This window comes from Schistocerca piceifrons, chromosome 1 (assembly GCF_021461385.2).
Source record: "Schistocerca piceifrons isolate TAMUIC-IGC-003096 chromosome 1, iqSchPice1.1, whole genome shotgun sequence".
Lineage (NCBI taxonomy): Eukaryota > Metazoa > Arthropoda > Insecta > Orthoptera > Acrididae > Schistocerca > Schistocerca piceifrons.
Window position 1 is genome coordinate 551,312,665 of NC_060138.1, and position 24,849 is coordinate 551,337,513.

Sequence of the window (24,849 nt, forward strand, 5' to 3'; positions counted from 1 at the left end):
TACCGTATCTCGAATGGTGACTTTGTTCAGAAAATGCAGGTTGTTTTCCATACGAAAACAGAATGACATACAAACAATACTTTATGTATTGCTATTTTGTGTAAGCAAGTAACGATCACTTGTAATGTTATGTGTACAACAATGTTTTACCGCCCGCCGAGTTGTGTTGAGCAATTGCTTCGCCTGTGGATACCAATGCACACGTTGACCATTACTGTAGTGTAGTTAATATTACATTGAGGGATGGATATTGTTATTACAGAGATGTTTGCGTCCGATGGGGAAGTGCCGGGAGACGCGAGAGCGAGCACGGCTGCAGCAACAACTGTTCCAGAGGACGTGCCAGAGACGAACGACGATGCCGTGGTACGGAGCCGAGGAAAGAAGCGCCTTAGAAACGAAGATAAATGGCTTCGTAACGTTAGGAAAGAACGGAGAGCTCTAGGTGAAGAGTATGTAAACCGTAAGGGTAACCTTGTACCTCGAAAGGAATTGCGGAAAATCAGCGAGTGTACGTGCCGGTATGAGTGCCACAAACACATCAACGAAGAACAGCAGGAACAAGTGTTCAATGAGTTTTATAATTTAGGCAGCCACGATCTGCAGTCGGCTTTCCTGTTTACCATGATTAAAGTCGTTGATAAAGCACGGTCTTACGTAGGTCAGCAACATTCACGTAGGGAGAAGACGAGATTGTATTACTTGCTCAATTCAAATGGGTCTGAAACGAGGGTGTGCAAAAGATTCTTTCAGAATACTTCAGCCGTATCTGCTGGAAGAATCGATAGGGTACTCAAGAATAAAGAGGAAAAAGCCACCCCTCCTCGTGATGGTAGAGGTAAAGGTGAACCTGGTAATAAAACACCTCGCCACAAAGTTGATGTAGTAAAACGTTTCATAGAAAAATTCCCGGCGTATGAAAGCCATTATGCGTATCATAAAAATAACGGTAGAAAGTATTTAGGACCAGATTTAAATTTATCAGTCATGTATTCACTGTACTGTGCAGAGGAGCAAATGCCCGTTTCTCATTTTATTTTCCGCAAAATTTTTTACGAAAACTTCAATTTGTCATTTCATCCACCAGTGTCCGACTCTTGTCGAACATGTGATGCTTTGCAGGTAAAAATAACAGCTGCCGATAATGATAAGGAGAGGACGGAGTTAATTGCAGAACGTGAATTCCATCAGCAAAAAGCTGAGTATGCACGGGCAGGTTTACATAGTGATACATTGCTTAGCAAATCAGATGGTAACGTTACAGTGATAACATTTGATTTGATGAAAACTTTGCCTACACCGATCATCTCAACTGGAGTTTGCTATTACAAACGTCAGTTGTGGACATATTGCTTTGGCATCCACAATATGCACAATGATGATGTATACATGTTTCTGTGGCATGAATCCATTGCGTCGAGAGGGCCACAAGAAATTGGTTCTTGTTTGCTGTACTTCATACGCAATTTTGTCAGGACTGAAAAACTAATTATGTACTCTGATCAGTGCGGAGGCCAGAATAGAAACATAAAGGTTGCTGTACTGTGCCAATACATTGTCAACAGCTCAGAGTTCTCTGTGAAGGAAATAGACCATAAATTTTTAGTTAGCGGACACTCGTACCTGCCCTGTGATCAGGATTTTGGCTTAGTTCAGAAACGAAAAAAGTATTTTCCTAATATTTACCGTCCTAAACACTGGAATGATGTGGTAGTGAGTGCCAGAAAAAGGAATCCATTCAAGGTAATTAATATGAATGCGGAATGTTTCTTTTCAACAAAACAACTCGAAAGAAACATCACGAATCGAAAAATGTCTTCTGGCAATTGTAAAGTACAATGGTTGAACATACAGTGGCTGCGGTATGAAGCAACCAACAGATTCAAAATATTGTATAAATACTCGAACCAAAACCAAGAGCCATTTCAGGAAATTGATGTGGCCAAACGAACATCCACATGCATCAGCAATCTCGAACTGCTTTATCCTAATGGAAATGTAATTACAGAGGCAAAAAAGAAGGATCTGCTAAGTTTGCTTCCGTATGTACCTCCACTTCATCATGATTTCTACAAAACTTTACAAACGTCATCAAATGCTGTAGAAACATTGCCTGTGGATGATTTTGAAATGTAACACAATGCGTAACATTACAGAAACCAATGTAAAATGGTACATGTAATGTGTACAATGTATACTAGTAATGAATACTATTGTCACATGCATCAGCGTACTAACGGACCTGTCATTGAGAATGTTCAACTACTTGGAGCGAAAATGGACTAAGCCACAACAAAACTGCTAATATTCTACTATATAGTACTTTTGTAATTTATCTATGTCAAAATATTGTTCAATAAAACCACAGTTACATCATATGCATGTTACAAGGCTGCAATGTATCACAAACATACATTATTTGTGGGCCCGTATTATGAGACCTGTTTCCTCCATATTGACTTCTCCGGGGTTAGTCCGCTTGTGCTCTCAGTGCCTCATATATCCTCACAATAATAGGTACTGAAACTGTTTGAAGTTGCAGAAATAACAATTAAAACATAACAAGTTCAACTAACTGAATACATCGAAAAATTCAGTCTTTTTAACAGTTTCTTCTACTACTACAAGAGTTAGGCTGAATTATTTGTTTAAATCATAAAATTAACAGATATAGTTATGCAAACAATACTTTCGACAAAACTGGTAATTACTTTAGAATTAATTAAGAGCTGGCTTTGCCAACGTGTTTTCGAATAGGCCCTTTAAGAATACTATTAGTTGTTCCTCTTGTCCGTCCCCGGTAGCTGAGTGGTCAGCGTGACAGAATGTCAATCCTAAGGGCCCGGGTTCGATTCCCGGCTGGGTCGGAGATGTTCTCCGCTCAGCGGCTGGGTGTTGTGTTGTCCTAATCAGCATCATTTCATCCTCATCGACGCACAAGTCACCGAAGTGGCGTCAAATCGAAAAACTTGCACCCAGCGAACGGTCTACCCGATGGGAGGCCCTAGTCACATGACATTTATTTATTTAGTTGTTCCTCCAAAAGTTTATAATTAGTACAGAATTTATATTTGTTTACAAGTCAACAATAGAATTTAAGTTAAGAAATAATTACGGATTTCACCCTGTAACAAAAGATACTAACTAGGCATAGTCAAAATATCAATTACATACATAAAACTAAGCACAAAATTAGCCCTGGTGTTATATTCTTTAAAACGGGAGGCCAAATTTTCTTTTTCATGAAAATACAGATTATACTCATGTATGTTAATGGTAATTAGTTCAAAAATGAATTTTAAGGAGGTAGATGGCAAAACGAGGGGAAGTAAAAATATCCCAGCTTGCTTTGTCACAAGATCAGGCTATGTTCTTTGGGTTTAAGGTCCACAATATGATTTCATTTTAAAGTTTAGAGAAAAAGTCAACATAAACTATTCAGAGTGAAAACAACTAAGAATTTATTATCTGAGTATAATGACTTCAAAAATTCAAAGAACTCCAAAGCTATCATGCCCCAGGTGGTACACTGGATACAAATAACAGAAACTTCTTGGCTGTTATTTTTGGATACTTCTCTCTAAGCCAAACATTACATCCAAACCTGAAAACTAAGATATACTTGGAGATAATTATATAACTGCTGACATGCAGAGAAAATTCCCAAAGAATTGAAGTTAAAAATCTAATCACCATTTGTGTATGGCCACATCATTACCTGGATGACGTGCCAAGAGAAGACTGAATATGTTGATTGCTGGGGATTGGTGTAGGAGGGAAGGGGGTACCCAAATGTTCAAACATGGGCCACATTCCAACAGCACTGGAAGCTGCGAGTTCTGTAAGTGCGATATTGAATTTTGTAATCGGTTAAAAGCTATTCTTGTATTCTTATTGAGAATTGGGTATAATTAAAGAGGCTCAGCTTGTATTAAGTTCTGAATACCGTGTGGCTAGTACTGGGTTCAGAGTCTGAAATCAGTGCTCCATTTGAAAATAAATCTGAGAAACAAACTTTGTAACTTGCCTTAAAAGCATCACAAACCGTGCCCATTGATGCAATTGCATGCTTTGTAAGTTCTTGGAGTTCATGTTTCGTCACTATACACTGAGGTGACAAAAGTCATGGGATACCACCTAAGGTTACAAGTGCTGGACTTCTTTCTGCCCCGCATAGCGCAGCAATGTCACGTGGCGTAGTGTAGTGCTTCGAGAATTTCTGCGTAAATTCTGGAACGGCTTGGCCTTCCTCCGTCTCGAACTCACGATATTTTAAATAAAAGTGAGAGAGACAAATCCGACCTACTGCGCATTGCATGTTCGCATGTCTAAAAAACAGTCATGAGCAAAGTGTGGACACGGCGGCCGACAAGTACCTGCTGTATGATCCATAGAGTTTCAGCGTATGTGTAGAGAAGAGCCTGTGCTATTCTTTGCTGGTTTAGTGACTGTGATGATTATTAAGAACAAATGAGATTAGACTTTTAAGTAATTCATGTGTTGGACTCGCTAGAACTAAGACAAGTTCATATTTTCTGGTGGTTATTAAACCAACCCTGCTGTAAATGTATCCTAATAGTATTTAATGTTTGATGACTTGGCTGCTCGCACGAGTATGAATTTTTTTTGTGAAATTTGAAATATACTGTGACTGAACTAAAAGTATCCTTAGAGTACCAAATTATTTCAAGAATAGAGAGTGAGTCTGATAAATTCCCTTAACCAGCGTTATTCTTCGGAAAAGAAGTTTTTGGAGATTGACGTGGCCAGCTATCCAGAGATCGGCTGTGCATACAAAGTAAGTCAACCTATGGGAGAGAGGTGGGAAGTTTGCAAACCAGCTCCACATCACTTCTTGTCGTCTAAAGAATTAGAGTAGGTTCCACAAGTCGTTGGAAGCCCTTGCAGATATATTGAACCATGCTGCCTCTATAGCCACCCAAAATTGCGAAAGGGTTGTCGGTGCGGGATTTTGTGCTTGAACTGTCCCAGATTGGGCAATGTGGGTGGCCAAATCATTCACTCAAACTGTTTGGGATGTTCTTCTAACCAATCATGAACAACTGTGACCTGGTGCATTGTTATCCATAAAAATTCCCTCATTCTTTGGGAAAATGAAATCTATGAATGGCTACAGATGATCTCCAAGGACCTGAACATAGCCATTTCCAGCCAATGATAAGACTGGGTTCTTTGGTCCGTGAACCTATTTCATGTAATCACAGCCCACACCATTATGGAGTCACCACCGGGTTGCATAGTGCCTTGTTGACAATTTGGGTCCAGGCTTGGTGGGGTCTGCACAACATTTGAACCTTCCCATTAGCTCTTACCAAATGAGGTTTCTAAGCAGTTTTGACAAAATTATGTAAAGGACTTATTGCTAATCACCATATAATCATCTAATCAGGCCATGGTTTTCAGTTGTCTAGGGTCCAACCAATATGGTCACTAGCCCAGGAAAGGTGCTGCAGGTGGTGATGTGCTGTTAGCAAAGGCACTTGCATTGGTCATTTGCTGCCATACCCCTTTAATACCAAGTTTTGTTGCACTGTCCTAATGCACACGTTCATCGTATGTCCTACATAGATTTCGGCAGCTATTTTATGTTGTGTTCCTTGTCTGTTGGCACTGACAACTCTATGCAAATGCTGCTGCTCTCGATCTTCAAGTGAAGATTGTTGGTCACTGCTTTGTCTGTGGTAAGAGGTAACGCCTGAAATTTGGTGATCTCGGCACATGCTTGATACTGTGGAGCTTGGGATATTGAATTCCCAAACAATTTACGAAATGGAATGTCCCAAGCGTCTAGCTCCAACTACTATTCAGTGTTCATAGTCTGTTAACTTCCTTTGTGCACCCATAATCACAACTGACATTTTTTCACATGAATCATGATCACTTGAGTACAAATGACAGACCTGCCAATGCACTTTCCTTTTAATACTTTGTGTATGTGATACCATAATTTGTGTATGCGCATATTGCTATCCCATGGTTCAAATCTATATAGCAGATAAACAACTGTTGGTCTGGTACACCAGCCAGAGTGAGGTTTCTAAGCAGTTTTGACAAAATTATGCAAAGGACTTATTGCTAATCACCATATAAATATATTGAGTTGCAGCCAAACAAAAAGACTGCTGTACTTTAGAGCTTTAGGCCAAAAGGCATCCTAAACTAGAGGGGGAAAAAAACCACACACACGTAGTATCTCTATCTACTGAAGCTGGCCAGACACTGCTTGGCAACAGGAAAACCACGAAAACTACAAGTTTATAAACCTTCTTGTTTCCACTGAAACTGTATCAAACACCAATTACTCAAAGATAATGAAACCCAACTGACTTAGCTTATATTATGCCTTCTGTTTTCATCACAGATAACAGGTTCCGAAACTGGATTTTGCTTTCATTTGAACGCTAAAGTTATCTCCTTAATAATTCTTTATGAAACTGTATTCCAAAACAGAAAAACAGTGTTCTCTGGGAAAATAATCTGAGAGCCTTTCCTTTGATACATTTGGCTATCTGCTCCTACAATACAGACATTATTCAGCACGAACACTTTATTTGAACTTCTCTTTAATTTCTTGTAAATTTCCCTTGTAACTCAGTCTAAATAGCAGTGAAAACAATATCAAAATCTCTACAGTAGTTCCTTACATTAACCCAAACAGCAGTAGGTGACCTCAATTTTATATAGTGATGCAAAAAAGTGTTTACAAACTGACATGGCACATTGGGCATACAGCGAAGATGAGTAATTATGTAGGAACCAGGGGACGCAAACGCCACCAGAGGGCATACGGTCACATGTGGGCTGTCATCATCGGAAACTGGGCCATACATCCTCCCAGACCAATCTGTGATAATCGCATGTATCTCGTATTCCTAAGAGAGGTTCTGAATGATGTTCTCTTATCTATTCGTCACTCCATTCAATTTCAGCACGACAAAGCACCTTTGCATTTCAGCAGACAAGTGAGGACACACCCACAGGCAACGTTTCCTGTCCGCTGGACTGGTTTGCCAGTCACAAGGCCGCCTCATCACACAATCTGTTAACAACCAATTTTTTCCCTGTTTGGGTATCTAAAGGGCCTTGTGTATGAAACACCTAGTGGGCAAGCTTGATGTGACAGCACAATATCTTCGAGGACACGCCAGGTATCTTTTCGAGAGGGTGTGCCGTTCAATGCATCTGGACAAAGCTTTGAGCATCTCCTGTAGTGGGCATCCATTTGTAGCATGTGAGTAATAACAGCAACACCATTTAGTGGCTCCAGATAGCCTTTGCAATGCCTTGTTCCCATGAGATTGATTTGTCATGTTTCTGTACACATTTTTTAAAATCATTCTGTACATGTATAGATAACCAGAAGATAAGATATGTGGTTAATAATGCCAATGTTATATAACTTAGGCACACTAACAATTTATCATATTAAACAGGCTGATAACAAGAATACTCCAATTTCCACTTTTTGTTTATTAGCTATTCTTCCCCTTGAAGACAAGACATGCTGAATATAAAGGATGGAAAGGAAATAGAATCTCAAACTTGTTCCTTCCTCCTTCCACTGTTCCTTCAGTTAAAATTTTACTAGCAACTCTTCTTGTAATGCGCCCAACCAATAAAATGATATATAAAACCAAAGATGAGGTGACTTACCGAACAAAAGCGCTGGCAGGTCGATAGACACACAAACATACACACAAAATTCAAGCTTTCGCAACAAACTGTTGCCTCATCAGGAAAGAGGGAAGGAGAGGGGAAGACGAAAGGAAGTGGGTTTTAAGGGAGAGGGTAAGGAGTCATTCCAATCCCGGGAGCGGAAAGACTTACCTTAGGGGGAAAAAAGGACAGGTATACACTCGCACACACGCACATATCCATCCACACATACAGACACAAGCAGAAATATGTCTGCTTGTGTCTGTATGTGTGGATGGATATGTGCGTGTGTGCGAGTGTATACCTGTCCTTTTTTTCCCCTAAGGTAAGTCTTTCCGCTCCCGGGATTGGAATGACTCCTTACCCTCTCCCTTAAAACCCACTTCCTTTCGTCTTCCCCTCTCCTTCCCTCTTTCCTGATGAGGCAACAGTTTGTTGCGAAAGCTTGAATTTTGTGTGTATGTTTGTGTTTGTTCGGTAAGTCACCTCATCTTTGGTTTTATATATAATTTTTCCCACGTGGAATGTTTCCTTCCATTATATTGCAACCAATAAAATGACTACACAAATTAATATGCAATACATAAACAAGTTGTTTATAGGCCTATTCATCAAACCAAAATGTTTCCTGTCAATGCATAGCATACAAAGCATTTTTTCTTTTGCACTGTTGCGAGACAGTGAACTTTAAACAGAAAGATGTCTTTGTCTGAGATGTGTAGAAAACTGATGAAATAAGTGTAACGTTAATCCATTCAATAGCCAGTTAACTAAATATTTGTAGATATTTATTTTAAAAAATAGAAGGCTAATTGTGAAGTGGAGTTGCAAATTATTCCGTGTGGGCCACAAGTTTGATCTTTTTGGATTACATGTCCTGCACTCATTTTGTAGTATGAAAACTGCAAATGGCTCCGAGCACTATGGGACTTAACATCCGAGGTCATCAGTCCCCAAAACTTAGAACTAAGGACATCCATGCCTGAGGCAGGATTGGAACCTGCGACCATAGCAGTCTCTCAGCTCCAGAACTGCTCGGTCAGCACGAAAACTGCAAATTAACATGCTTGGTTACTTAATTTATCCGGTTGACAGTCTCCCTATCCCATTTACACTCATGGAAACAGAAATACAAATTCTGTTATGTGGACTGAAATATCACCATTAAAATTTCAACGTAAATATTTTTATTTCACAGTAACAATAAGTGATTTTCTCTACCAAGGTATAGGGAATCTTAAAAAAAGAAAAATTCATTATTTGTAAGAAATTGGATACCGACTGACAGGCTTTCCAACCTAAAAGTTAAACAATAAAAAAAATTCTACACTAAAATTTGGACAAGACTATATGTGGATAAAGAGGGGAAGTGCAAGTAGGTTTCACCTTTTGTCTCATCGTCACCATATTTGGCAGCAATATGATAAAGAATACTAGTATATTTCAAATTCCTCAAAAATAACTGAAATGGGAATAAAATATTAGTTAACTACAGAGCAGAAATATATTTACAAGAAACTTATTTTACAGTTGCGTATTACACTACTGTTAATCAGTTCTTATACAAAATACAGAGCAATTACTGTGAAAAATAAATATTTTATAGGTAATATATGCATGTATAGATAGAAAAGCCCAAGTTCTTTCACTTCATAAACTGAGTCATAGGATCTTCATCTCTTCTCTTTTTCATGTAATATGCCTCTATTTCTTCTTCAGTTGGTTTCTTCACTTCAAACATGCTATTGTACGGCCGTTTCCTTTCATCCATTGACAAAATGCGCTCAGCTTCTTGCTGGTTAAGATCTTCTTGCTGCAAGGCCTGCAAAGCACATTAAAATTAATAAAACTGCAATTTGAAACAATGTACTGGTCTCTACACAAAGCTAACATTTTTGTGACTACTGAAGTCACAAATACAGAAGAGATGTTATTGAGCAGTGAACACACAGTGTGTAATGGGGCGATCACTTCGTTGTAGAAATAATTCAAAAGCCAAGATCGCTTAACTAATGTTTACTGGATAACCAGTTTCAACACACTAAAGGTGCCATCATCGGATGTTATTGAAACACACTCAAAGAGAAAAATTGTGAGACAATAGAATACTCACTAAAATATTTGTGGTTAATGAGACACTTTAGACTCTTTTCTTACGTCTTCAATGAGTGGTGTAAATGTTCTGTTCTTTAAAAATCTTCAACGGAGCTTCAGTTCATACAAGTTATTTTACAAAAACTTTCAGTTTTAATACACTAGAAGTTGATCTTTCATCTATTTCTGACTGCAAAGCAGTGCCGAAGACTGTCCAATTATGTAAGCATTTTTACAATATATGAAATTTGAAAATAGAAACAAACAAAAATGTGAATAGAGAAACAATCACCTGTAACTCAATCATTAACATGTAGTATATGGAATAATAAACAGCAGAGGGATGTTACTACTTTCTAAACTATTGCCAGGGCCAGGAAAATTTCATATAACTGATAATGTGAAAAATAAAGCAAAATCTGTGATTTCAAGTGACTCACAAAACTGGCAGTTTTTATGAAATGTAGCATTTTTTCTTGTTCTATGTAAAAAATTATGTAAAGCTGAGGGCAGTAGTTTACCAATACTGGTAACCGATAGTTAACACTTTTCACACTAAGCCCGTACGCAATACCTGTAGACCTCACAAACAAACCTCTCTGGATGGTGCTCATATGCCGTACGTTACTTTGTTTCCCTCGTATATGTAATGCAAAAACGTATGCTGTACATTTATCGAATTGAACTGGCGGCAAGAGTACTTCATTTACTTTCAGACAGAGGTCACTACGAGTCTGCAGATTGAGCATAGGTAACACACAATCGGTTTTCACAGGCACAATCACACAATTTCCAATTTGGGCCTAGAGCACTTTGTGTGTGTGTGTGTGTGTGTGTGTGTGTGTGTGTGTGTGTGTGTGTGTGTGTGTTGTGCATGGAGCAGGGATGTTTTTGATGTTTCTTCTGGATCAAAGGAAGAAAACTACGATGTAGATATTTATTATGAACCTTCAGACATATTTTCTGAAACTTCCAACAGTTCAGCCACAGATTTATAACATTGTTACTAAATAACATGCATGTTACTATAAAAGCGAATATTGACTCAAAATTATTTGGATATTTCATAGTGGTTTATACGTGTACTTATTTATTTATGGACAGATGAAGGGTTCAAGTACTGCTGCTTATCCTGATACATCACAAAACATGATCCCTGATGTAAGCAACTGGTCAAGAGTTGACAACCAGCCTGTTTTACCAGTGTTCAATAGTGCTACTGATGTAACTTTGAAAGTGGATGAAAATTGCAGTGAATCTGAATGCTTATCTCAGTGTTTTTCCAACAATGAGTGGTAAAAACAGGTATGCAGGATTAAAAATTTGTGAAATGACTAAGAAGTCTACGAAAGGTGATCAACAGAAAAAAATAACATGAAATGTACATGTTTTTCTCTATTATTTTGCATATGAGCAGTGAAGTTGCCAAAAATAGGTGATTATTGGTCGGAGGATACATTAATAAATAATGGAGATAGAGTAGAGAGATTTACTTCAATTTTGTGTAAGTTGCACTTGAATGACAACACAAAATTCATAAAACTGTGTCAGCCAAAATATGATCCACTGCACAAAATTAGGTCTTTCTTCAGCTCTTTTGACACAAAGTGTTAAGAATAACTTCAAACCACACGGGAACACCTCAATTCATGAAGGAATATATCCTTCAGAGGCAGAATAGGATCAGAGTATATATATGAAAAGCAAACCAAATAAATATGGAATCAAACTTTATAGACTGTGTAACTTAACAACATGTTATGCTTTGAACAGTGATATTTACACAGGTAACTCAAACAATGTACACAATTTTATCTTCAGTAATTGGGACGGGCTGTGTGGAGATTATTTTGGCAAAGCACACTGTGTTTATATGGATAGGTTCTACATAAGCCCTGCTGTATTGGACTACCAGTGGCAGAATGAAACCTTTGGTGTACGTAGGAAGGGTCTACTTTATGAAAGGAAGACTGTGAAGCTCAGGCAGGGGGAAATGATGTTTCGGAGTAAGGAATATTCACTTGTGGTAAAATAGAAATAAACCAGTCATGTGTACTGTCTTTCAACCTAACATTGAGCAACTTTAACTGTTACTAGGACCAGAAACAAAGAGAGAGGCATAAAGCAGATGTTGTAATAGACTACAACATGCTTGAAACTGGAGTAGACAGGGTTGACCAGCTATCAAACTATTATCCTTTCTGTTACAAGACACTGAAATGGCGAAAAAATATTTTCTTTAACCTATTTCTTTTAGCAGTAGCCAATAGTTGGGTTGTGTACAAACAACCAACCAAAACGACAAATCTCTGGTGTACTTCATGGAGGCCTTAGGCAAGCATCTAGAACTCGTGGCATGGAGGTGCTTCAGGTCTCACAAGGTGGACCATCACCAAGTGCAGACAGAGTGTTTGGGTGACACTTCCCAGAAACGATTCACAGCTACAGCACGTAATGCAGCAAGGTGCTGTAAAGCGTGTGCAGGCAAAGGTAAAAAAGAAACTGGGAAAAGAGTAAGAAAAAACACGATGGTGGTGCAAGCAGTGTAATGTGGGTCTCTGAGTACCGGACTGTTTCAAAGACTACCATACCCGAATAAAATGTTTGATTAAAAAATGCTGCACTTCTGTATTGAATTTGTTTTTCAATAAAATATGTTCTTGCATACATGCTTATTTCTTTCAAACATTAAAAATAAAAAGGTTTAGAAGTTAGAATTGTTTTGTTCTGTGGAAAAACATTCGACTTTCAAAACTAGAAAAAAAATGTTATTTACATTCAGAAAAAAGTTATACAACAGCATCAGAAAGCAGTAGTGTCAAACTTTTAACATAAATGGCTTACTATCTTTATACTTTCTTCATGACTTCTATAAAAAGCCCATGAAATTGCTTGAAAAGTGTCAGTCCGCGGGAACAAAACATGTCTAAATGGCTCAGTGTAGAAATTGCTACTTGAATGCTGAAGTTCAATTTTGATTTTTTTCTTACTTATGACAATTTCATATAATCTTAAAATAATGGTTAATTTCTTGGTTGAAGCACTATGCCTTTAAGTGTGACATCAAACAAGTTACGTTCAAGTAACAGTTTTAACCATTGAGGCGACATTTCCCAACACTTAATCAACATGGCATTCTATACCATGCAATTTAACGTAGGTCCTGCCTATGCAACAGATCATGCAGTCACCACAAACTTTATTGACAAAATAGTAAAAATAATACTAAATCAATATTTAAACAAATATTCTCAGCATTTTGTTTTACTGCCAGGAACACCCTTGCATGTCAGATGTCCGTTGCTGTTTGTTTTGTTTTGCTTTAGGGCACAAAAAACAACTGGGGTCATACATGACCAAATCAAAACTATAGCACATGAACACAGTGAGGAGTTAAATGGCTACACGTCAGTCCCAATTGACAGAATAGAAGCCAACTAAATACAGGCATGGGGAAAAAGGGCTAAAAAAGACACATACAGAAATGGAGGTCCAAAACTAAAACTTAAATGGCCTTTGCCACATTGCTTTGGCGGATAAAAAGTAAAACGCAGTTGACAGCCCACGCGTCATTCGCTAAAACAGCTGATAAATCAGACGGTAAACCCTGAAACAAAAACGGTTAACAAAAAGGGCATTCTATCAGGAAGTGGCGTACAGTTAAAATTTGGATGCAATGTGTACCAAGTTGTGCGGCAGTGCCAATTAACAAATGACGCTGTGATTGGCTGACAGATGCAAACCGAGTGGGTACAATGTTGATTTACATGTTTGTGAAGTTAAATTTTATATTGGATGATTTTCATGTTAATACTTACATACCATGAGAGTACATAGTTCAATTAATGCACCACATTAAAGATCTCTCCAAACCACACCAATTTTGGTATGATTTGCTGCAGAACAGTATCAGGAACTCTGACATTTCTGGATAAAGCACTACTTGTGTTATAAGTGAAGGCTGCTTCATTAATCTACATCTGTACTCTGCAGACCACTGTAAAGTATATGGCAAATGTACTTCACATTATATCAGTTATTAGGGTTTTTTCCTCATTCCATTCACCGATGGAGCACAGCCAGAATGACTGCTTAAATACCTCTGTGCCTGCTGTAATTAGACTAATCTTGTCTCGCTATCCTTATTCAAGTGATAAGTGGAGGGTTGTAGTATACTCCTAGATTCATCACTAAGATTGGTTTTGAATACTTTCTAAGTTGGCTTTCATCAGATAGAGTGGAAATGATTTTCTGGTGATTAAACCAGTAAGCCTTTAAGAAGCATGAAGGCATACATACTTCAGCAATAGTTGAACAAAACACAAAAACCCACTGGGTTACAACTTCAAAATAGGCTAACAGCTCTTATGGCCACATGTCAATGTTTGCCCTATGCTGACATTCTTGATTGACCAAGATGGCCCCCTTCTGATTCACTTTCTGCTGCACGGGACACCAGTGAATGCCCAGCGTCACTCGCAAACCTTGACCACCCTTTGTCAAGCGATCAAATCAAAACAACCAAGCAATCTCACCCGTGGGGTCATTCTGCTCCACGACAATGCACAGCCTCATACAGCCAACACAGTCGTGGCACTAATGTAGAAATTCAAATGGGAGGTTCTTGGCCATCCTCCATACCGTCCCGAGCTCTCCCCCTGTGATTACGTTATTTTTGGTCCCCTTAAAAATGCTCCGAGGGTGAAGCGACTCACCTTGGACGACGACGTCGACAAGTGTCTCAACTGCCAGGGTCAATAATTCTAACATACTGGAACTGGTTTCTGTAATTATGCCTCTTTCTTCTTGAACGCCCCTTATAGTATCAGATGTGTAACATGTTCTGAAGGGATACAAATCCCTTTAGTGCTTACAAGGAGAGGTCCTCAGTGGGGGGATCAATTTTTTGAAACCATTTATACAGCCATGTAGGTTAAGGTCCCACGAATCACACCATGCAGCCATTGACCATGATGGACCCTTGTTTGTGAGTAATTGATGAAAGAAGTTCAAAATTTTGCACGATGCTCTACAGCTTAAAACAAAGGAATGTTACACAGGCTGGTATTAAATTTTTCATTTGCTCTTATTTTTCTGCCTATCATTCTTTTTCCACTTGGAATCCTTGTTCATGTGATTTTAATTATTTTTATGTATTAACTTTGAATTCATTTCTTCCTTTTTATAATCTGATATTTTTGTCCATGTTTTGCATTCATTAGTTATATTTACAATTTCTTCTTTAGTTTAAATCTTCATCTGCTTTACCGCATTTACTCGAATCTAAGCCAGACTTTTTTCCAGTTTTTGTAATCCAAAAAACCGCCTGCGGCTTGGAATCGAGTGCAAAGAAAGCCGAAGTTCTGAAAAACGTTGGTAGGTGCCGCCACATCTAACTTCTGCCGTCGAATATATGTAGCGCTACACAGGCATGCTTTGCAGGCACAAAGATAAATACTGGCGCCAAAACTTCTGCATCAGTTAAAAAAAAAAAAATAAAAAAAAAGAAGGGGTGGAAGACTAGCTTTTTTTTTCTCCGGCCCGAATTTCGACCACTGCATTTTCATACGTTATCCAAGGAAGTAAATACAAATTCCGTATTATTCATCTTCGAATGTAGCAGCTTTCCAATGTACTACGAAAATCCGACTGGCAAGCCTGTTTGCGATGCTTGTCAATAAGGCCAATTCTACGTTCTGAATTTTTTTCTACCTGTGAGAAGAGATGATTGCTAATGGGAACTTTTATGAATTGTGATTCGCATGCAGTATTCTCTACACCACAAGAATAATACGAATATAAACATTTTGCCATGTATTCTTTCGTGGTTGCTGCTATCTCATTTAAATCCTGTCTGCCTAATAAACTACGAAACTAGAGTGAGACAACAGCAAACGCCGAAGAATACACATATCATGTCATGTTTATATTCGTATTATTCTTATGCCTAATAGTGATACAGTCAGAAATGAAGCACGGCAATTGACTAGATTTTAAAATCTGAGATGACTATAATTTCTGTGCAGAAAGTAATGTACTAAAGAGGCGTCTGCAAAGATTTTCAAACGGAGAAAAATTTTCGTTAAACTCTCGTTCAGAACATCTTCTATCAAAGCAGTTTATTATTTGGTTCTTGTTGATCATTATCAATGAAAGCAGCAGTGTAAATAACAACAAATAGCAGTCTCTTGCCATTGTTTCGCTACTGAGACAATTCCTCTTTTTTTTTATTGTAAGCGGCGGTAGCACGCACAAAAGCAAACCATGCCGCGAGCGGCGACAGGTCGTAAACACTCATTATCAGAATGCGACAAACAATGCATGACACACTACACTGTACAGTAATGCATTTTCAGCTTAGAGTGACGTATGTAAACACCTATAACAAAGAGAACGGCGTTTATCAGATCAAAGAAAAATAAGCAATAAATTCAAACCAGACTAAGCACGTGAAAAACGAAGGGTACCCGTATAAATACGGAGGAGCGCCTGACGCATAGCAATGGCTACCTGGTAAAGCTTAACTGCTAAGCTTACGGCTCGAACCAAACTACTGTAGCTGTATCGTCATTCATTCGACCTAAATTGTGTCTCATATTACAATGGACCAACTTTGTTTCGATTTGGAGGTGTGGCCTAAAACTTTTCTCTCCCCTTGAATTTCGAGTCTCAAATTTCAGGTGTGGCTTAGATTCGGGAAAATTTTTTTTTCCTTTATTTCGACTCTCATTTTTCAGGTGCGGCTTAGATTCGAGTGTGGCCTAGATTCGAGTAAATACGGTATTTCATCTACAGTGCAATAAGATTTCTGTTTGTATGATGTTTATTATAAAAATAAAAAAAATTACATCTTGTAACAAAAATACATTTGACACCACTACACGGTCAATATAAAGAGATTTTAACTGTTTTTTAACCTACAGATGGGCATTTTTAAATGTCTGAATATTGTAACAGATAGATAAAAACAAATTTGCATGCACAAAGATTCCAAGTGGAAGAGAATGACAGGAAGAAAAAGAGAGCAGTTGAAATAGTTGACACAGTGATCAAAATGACGTGAAAAAGGAATAAAAATGAAAATTTTCATTTAAACCAATTAATTGAACAAAAATAAGTCATTTTGATAAAGATTTAAAAATGCAAAATTTCAAAGCACTTGGCACGATTCGAACCACAATCTTTTCCATGTGAGCACTGCACTTTAATCATTACAACACTACATAACCAGTCTGTGTAACATATTTTTTTAAAGCTCTAGAGAATCACATAAAATTCCAAAATATTTTTCCTGGATTACTCGCAAATGCTGCCCCCCCCCCCCCCAAGTGCGATACCTGGGACTTTAATCTACATCACTGTATAGGTAGTTTCAAATAGTCGATCGCACCACTAGGGATATCTCCTTGTCACTGGGAAAGCAATTTTCCATGTTAGCAGATACGTGTACACTGCCAAATGTATGGTGTTGTGCTGAAGGCCATTTGTATTCTGCGTTAAAATCTAGACTCCAGGTGGCTGTTTCCACACCACAGTGGATTGATAGCAGAAGAGTTCTCAGAAGAGAACTCTTTAAGTTATGTCAATGCTTTCATTTGAAAAACTATCAACTGTGTGTGGATAGTTTTACTTTATTTGATTAGATTCAATGGATTTAATATGAACAATTTCATATTTAATAAAGTAAATAAATGTGATTTGCAAAGCTTATAAATATAATTAATTGATGGTTACATTTTCAACAAAAAACAGTGAGGTAGACAAAAACAGGAACACACAATTCTTCAAAAATAAACTGTCAAACTAGTATCGAAATTGGGAAAAATAAAACCATTTTTTCCTGTCCTAGCAATAGGTATTCCTCTTATTTACAACGACACACAAATAGATCTACCTATGGTTACAGAAAACCACACGAAACAATCTTAAGCTTCCAAACCTAATTTCAAACAATGTTTGCAGGTTTAAAAATTTGTGAAGGAAGTTATTTTTTTCCCCTTCAATTCTTGCAGTAAACACAGATATCCATTCTTTAAATTTTTTGTACAAGCATCTTTAGTATTTCAGTTGTCACTCATGTAAATTGTAGGCTGGAACTAACACCCAAGTCATTTGATAAAGTATTGGCTACAGGCACTAAATAAGTAATAATTGTGCTACTGCCGATTTTCACCTGACAGTCCTACAACAAGACATAACGCAAACAACACTTCCCTAACCTCAATAGACCACTATGTTCTGTTATCACCCATGGAACTGGGTTAAAATGGTTTTGAATTATTGTGTACAATGCACGAAATCCAATCTCTTTGGGAAGTGCTTCTTGTCCTACTACCATGTACATTAATGACTAACACATTCTGATTTGTAAACCACACAATTAGATAATCTAATAGCTTCTCCATCCACTAGAAAGCAACACTTGTTGTCACTAAGCTAAAGGTGATTCCTTCAAAGTTGTGTTCAAAAGTTTCTTCATGTTCTCAGAAAAATACTTAATAAGAAAAGCTATGAACCAATATGGTACATTGGAGAAATATTCAGTAAGCTGTTCCAAGATCCTGCAAAGACAGTCTCCAATTACCTGTTTCACAGATACTCAAAGACAGTGAGCCCATTCCATCAGTGGTTTTCAGTACTAATTACAGAAAAAAAGGGTGACGACAAAAGAAATGTTTGTAATGTATGCAGTTAGAAATTTAATTGCCTGCAATTCTCACTTTCATTAAGGTAAGTAAAAAAGATCATAAAAAGGCAAATTAATACTATTCACAGTTCAACCCATTATTTCGTTCCCTTTATTGGTAATCATCCACAGAGGTATTTCCCTGCCAAACATGTAGGTCAGGATAAAGCTCTTATGTAGGATGGGTCTTTAGGATCCCTGCCTCAAATTGGCAACACAAGCTCCTCTAAGCACAACTTGTGGTCCAATTGGTGGCTCCAACCTCACTCCATCTTCCCTCCATGTCTAGGCATTGCAGTGGCCATCCCACACAGCTTGTCTCAAATAAAATAACTTTCTAATTGACAATATTCTTTTGGTATTTGCCCTAGTCTGACCAGGTATATTGCAGTTTGTTGGTTGAATTTATACACACACACTAACAATCGAATATGAAAGCTTGAGAGAGAGAGAGAGAGAGAGAGAGAGAGAGAGAGAGAGAGAGAGAGAATATGTTTTTAAGATCAAGTGAATGGGCTCTTCTTGCAAAAGATGGAAGACTAATTTGAGTCTCATTAGCTTCAAATTGAAAGAACACTTTAGCAGTGGCTAGAAATTAAATTATTTTATATATTTCTTTGTTACTGTCAATGCATTACTCACTATTTCTCAATTAGAACATAAAAGATTAGCAAGAAATCCCAGGCCTGTCCGATCTTACCTAAAAATAACTAAAAGCACTCACCATTTTCAGTTTATCTTCTGGAGAATCTTTCTTTCCTTTCCTCTTCTTTTCTAAGTGCTTCTTCTTCTTCTCCTTCTTTTTCTTCTTTTTATTTTGTTTTTTCTTTTTTTCTGTTTCTTCACTATCTTTATCAGAGTGATCCTGAAAAGAATGATTAATGAATGGTAAAACATATGGAGAGAGCGAGAGCTGTTTACTCAAATGTGAAATGAAATGCACGAGAGTACATTTGTGTGCACAATAAAGATAGGGCAAAATGAAGTTGAAATTTTTCAGAGGCAGAGGCAAGTCTGTGTTTTGATATTATGACATCTTGAATTTTCAGTCTTACGGCATCAGGCAGCAGTATGTCCTGTGTACAGCATTTACATTATTCACAAATAGAGAACTTGACCACAGGAATATTTGCTTTGGTGTATATTGATTGCCATTAACTGTCAAATTTATTCCTTTATGAAAATATTAATGTGTATTGGGTCAATGTTTGTACCTGGTGTGGAGGTGGAAAATTTAGACCTTTAACTCTAGAGCCTGCAATTCCTGGATAGCTACCAAAGTGACATCTATCAACAAAACAGGCAACCAGCTTAATGACAGAGTACAAATATTGTGTCACTAATCACATGGCAACAAATGATCAAGAGAGAGACTACTGATTAACGATTTAGGAGTAAATGAGACAATGCAGTGAATATTGGAGGCATTGAGTTGTCAACAAGCACGCAAAAAATAAGAAAAATTTGCTTTTTTTTTTGGATAAATCCTTTAAGGAGCTATAGTCCACATATTCATACATACATCAATGCCCCCCCCCCCCCCCCCCACACACACACACACACTCATTAAAGGATATTTTTGCTTCCCTTGTTCCTTGATGATATTCATTTTATAGGTTACTCAAAAAACTTTTGACTCGCAAAGTGGATTACACCACCCCTGTATGAAATTGAGCATAAATGGTTATAAATTGCCTTATGAAACTGGACTTAAAGTTCCCCTCCTCAGCCCAGTCAATGAAGACCAAAAAATATCAGCTGGGTGAAAAAAATTTGTGTAGTCACAAACTTTTGTACAGTGGAAGGGGAGTGAGGTGTCACACAACATACTAAAAATCCTGACCACTGAAGTGAGAGTGTGGGTGAGGGGCATGTAAAGAATTTTTTTTTTTTTTTTAGGATTTCTTTAATATTTCAAAAACTGCAGCAGATAGTGAAGATGTTTCCCATTACAAAATTAGACTACATTAAATTTCCTTCTAAAAGGACCCTATTCATTTTTCCTCTACGACTAAGTTTCCACACTGCAGGCAATCGAAAAAAATGCATATTATTAAAATTGAGTTTTAATGGCATAAAACTGTTTGTTGTCATATGAAGTGGGTTATGGACAAATATTTAATGTGTGTACCACATCTAAGTGAGTAGAACCAAATTAAGGGACAAATTGCGTTATTGGGGTTTAACAGGGTTAAAAGACTAGATGGAGGCCAGAAGTGCGAGGGAAGGCAGGTCGTCAGAGCGTGGTCATGCACTTCCCACCTTCACACGACTGCAGAATGAAGAGTGAGCAGCCAATTCCCAATTTTGTCTAATGCACTATTTCACACAAAGCAACTACAGATTGTTTCACAAAGTTATATGAACTCTTGAGCAGCTCATCTTATGAATCACTGGCGACACAGTATGTTGACATATGCGGGGATGTTTACTTTTCACAGTGTGTTAACACTACATGGAATACAGATATGAATTTTTCATAATTCTAATGCAAGAAACATTTATGAACAGAATCTTTGTAAATCTTTGCACACTTTTCTACACTGCTACAGGGGAAACTGCCTGTTAGTCGTTCTGTACAGCAATTGACGCATTCTTCCAGGAAAGGGGATTTCCTCCACCAGAGTGCTGCTAGCTTTTCAGTTTAGAGACAAACATATCCCCATTATTTCCTGCCCAGTTCTCTTCCCACAAATCAAAAGTATATTTTGCATGGTGGATGTCAATAAGTCTGATGGAACAGAATTGATCATATGTCTATCTCTAACAGTAATCTGCTATAATACATTGTTTGATTTGTGTTCGGCCTCTTCAGGTGGGAGAACAGAGGCTGGGGTGATATATTTGACACCCTCACACTGCAAAAAATATTGCAGCCAATGAAAGCAGAGTCAATGAAATACATACTGACAGTACATTACACATGGGGCAGGCTCTTCAGTGTGGTAGATAGTTCACTGCTCTTGATATTGAGGTTTTTTATGTAATAGTTCATATAACAACTACAAATACTCAAACTGAAAGCAACTCCACTACACAGACACGAGCCCTTTGAACTTGTTTTGTTTATTTGCATGAGAGAACCAGAGAGGAAATGCTTAGGAGGTATTGAAAAGTGAGCAGCACTCATAATGGGGTAAGTTGCCTTTCTTGGAAAAATCCTGCAACCACAGTACAGGATGACTAACAATCAATTTCCCTCTAGCATTATAGAACAGTGTGCAGAGATTTACATAGACTCTGTCCACATGTGTTTCTCGTGTTAATATTATTAGCAATTCTTATCTGTAATCCATGCACACACTTTATAGAAAATAAACAACCTCAGTCATGTCTGCATGCTGCGTTCTTGGTGATTCATAAGGCGGGCTGCAGAAGGGTTGGTATGACTATGTGAAACTGTCTGCAGTTGCTTTTTATGACAATGTGTCAGAGACAGCTAAGAACTGCCTGCTCATTCTTCATTTTGCAGATGTATGAAGGAGGGAAGTATATGGCCACAATCTAGCAACCTAATTTCCCTTGCACTTCAGACATCCGCCCCCGACTTTCGATGCTGAACATCTCTACAACACAATTTATTATTTTATATTGTTCTATTCAACTCATATGTGGTACAAACACTAAATATTTGTTCTGAACCCTTTTTATTTGAAAAGATATTCTAATTTTTACTATCAAAACCCTATTTTTAATAATCTGCAACTTTCCCAATCCTCTTTAATGTGAAACTACTAGCCCAGAAAAAAAAATAATGAATAGGACCATTTTTGTAGTAAATTCAATGTTGGTTAATTTTCAACTGGGAATCATCATCGCTAGATGCCACGGTTTTTGAGACAGTCAAGGAAAATGCAAAAAAAGTGACCTGTAAGCTGCCCCGCCTGCCTGCCTGGAGCACAGTCTGAAATTCTGAAGGTAGCAGGAGTAAAATACAAGGAGAGAAAGACTATTTTCAACTTGTACACAGACTACATGGCAGTTAGAGTTGAGGGGCATGAAAGGGATGTAGTGTTTGAGAAGGGAATGAGACAAGATTGTAGTAGATCCCCGATGTTATTCAAACTGTATACTGAGCAAGCAGTAAAGGAAACCAAAGCAAGTTTGAAGTAGAAATGAAGACAACACAATACTCTCAATTTTTATCAGTACACCACATTGAAGTGTGTCAGTCTTTCAAATTTGCCACCAAACTGTATTGGAGCCTGTGTCTTCAACATAAAGATATATTACACTTTATCAATTAACGAGGTAATCTGTAATGGGCTATACGATTTTTAAATTAACAGTACTTGCTATTTCTGAACTATCAGAATAAAAATACCTGTAGCAAATTGATAAAACAGGCCAGTGTCACAACATTATTTGTTGCTACTGTTCTGTTTACTGTTCCAAATGTGAGCAAAATAAAATTCCACGACTTCTTTACATAGTAGCATCTGGCAATTTCTTGTGTTGCAGTATTACCCAAGATGTGTTGCCCAAAATGGCAGTAATGTGCAGGGCTACCTACTATAGTCTGCAACACAACAATGTCTAGAAATAACACACCTCAGGTATATCAGGTTTTCGGGTGTAAAATGGTGGTTACATCCAATCGACATACTGTAACTGTGGTAAGAGTCCAGTTTTGCTAAGAATTGTGCATAAATCAATTACAGCCTCGCTACATTAATCACCTGCATAACACCCGTTTTTAAATCGTTTAGAAAAAACTACAAGCATCTGCAGGGTCAAAGAAGTTCAAATTACGAATTCAGTGATAATGAAACTCGGTGAAATATGCTAATACTGTATGTTATTCATTACTTGCATTTCAGATTAATCACCATTTGTATCACAATTTTATAAAACCTACCAAAAGTTTATATCAGAGACTACTTACATCTGAATCCGAGCTGTCTGAATCTGAAGAGCTGGAATTTTTTGTTTCTGCCAGGGGCTCTGTTTCAACTTTCATTCCTCTTTGTAAATCAGATGCAGCTGCTTTGCCAGCTTCACCAGTACAGTATGAATTCTAGTAAAACACAAGACCATGAAACATTAAGATAAAAATCAGCCCACAAATATAGTATTAACAAGACTTAAGATTTCACCCAAACTTACTTTTACAAAAGAATGGCAACATTTATATCCCCACTGACCATTCTGCCAGTAAGAACCCCAAACAGATGTATGGTTGTTTGGGAATATGTCTTCTTCATACTTTGATCGGATGATTTGTTTTTCCTGACCCTGAGAGCAAAAAATTGAAATAATTTCATCTCTTTAAATCTAAAATCAGTAGAAAAACAAAATTTCTTTTCTGAAACTCAACTCCTGGCTTTATCCAGTGTTTCACAGTAATATTCATTTTGTTTCGGGTTATCAAAATTTCTTGAACACAGAAGTTTGTATGAAGTGGGCTAAAGGTTACAGAGCACTTCCTCAAGACCAATGCAGCACAGATTTACTTTCCACATCATTCAGTATAACTCTTACTTTCTAGATTTTTCTGCATTACTTATTAATTAAATAACAATACCTTTATAAGTTTACCATAACGCGAGTATTCCACATAATCCTCTGTCTGAGCTAAAAGAAGAGCTTTGGGTGGTGCTTGCAGATGTTCAGCTCCTCCGTATTTCTCCAATATGCTACCCTGTGCTTGGCTCTTGAACTGCTCCTTCTTCTTCTCATACTCGTGTTGCAGCATTTCCAACTTAGTAGGTTCAGCTAGGAGATGGACATCCACTCCTTTCTCATATGCCTCCCAAGCAAACAGCTGAGCCACTGAGTGCTTTTGTGTGTCTCCAGTGAAGCGTACGAAGTTCTCGCCAGCATAGTCCACACTACAAAACAGTCAAGATCTCTGTTAATTACATGCACAGTAAAATATATTTATCTGGGTCATCTGGCAGTAACATCTATCTCGCACATTAAAGTTTCACTTTACACTTTCCGAGTAATTAACCCCTTAACATACTATTTTTTAAACATCCTATGGTGAATGAAATTACATACAGACATACAAAGACAGCTTTTAAAGCACAAAATAATGAGTTATAAAATTCTGAATAGCACCAGTAAACAAATCTCTGAGGATTTTGTTGGAGCACAGTAGACTTATTATTTTGTACCGTTGGAGCTCACTTGTCACTCAACTGACAAACTGTCATCACTTTCAGTCTCTACTGAGGTATCATCATATTCTTCTAAACTTTCTGAGTCACTAAATTCAATGTTGGATTCAGAATCACTATAGCCAGCCTTTTTTGAAAGCACTGCCAAAACAACATTACAGGACAGAGTCTGAAAGTGCACATTTTGTTATAGTGTATTCAAAACCGCATACAGTAAAGGCAATATAAAGTGGCAACCACCTCAACCAAAACATGATAGCCAACCTACAA

General features: G+C 37.7%; 1 protein-coding gene across 3 annotated transcripts in view; it reads right to left on the bottom strand.

Annotated features, from left to right (window-relative positions):
* Positions 1-9,162: 9,162 nt before the first annotated feature.
* The window catches only part of LOC124800765 (pre-mRNA-splicing factor Slu7), a 68,038-nt gene continuing 52,351 nt past the window's right edge, over positions 9,163-24,849 (bottom strand). For all 3 annotated transcript variants that reach the window (XM_047263021.1, XM_047263023.1, XM_047263022.1), the window contains exons 7-11: positions 23,982-24,288; positions 23,564-23,692; positions 23,343-23,474; positions 19,182-19,322; positions 9,163-9,499 (exon numbers count right to left, since the gene is read on the bottom strand). In XM_047263021.1, coding sequence (XP_047118977.1) covers positions 9,323-9,499; positions 19,182-19,322; positions 23,343-23,474; positions 23,564-23,692; positions 23,982-24,288 — 886 coding nt within the window. In that variant the 3' untranslated portion in view covers positions 9,163-9,322. The remainder of the gene's footprint in view (positions 9,500-19,181; positions 19,323-23,342; positions 23,475-23,563; positions 23,693-23,981; positions 24,289-24,849) is intronic.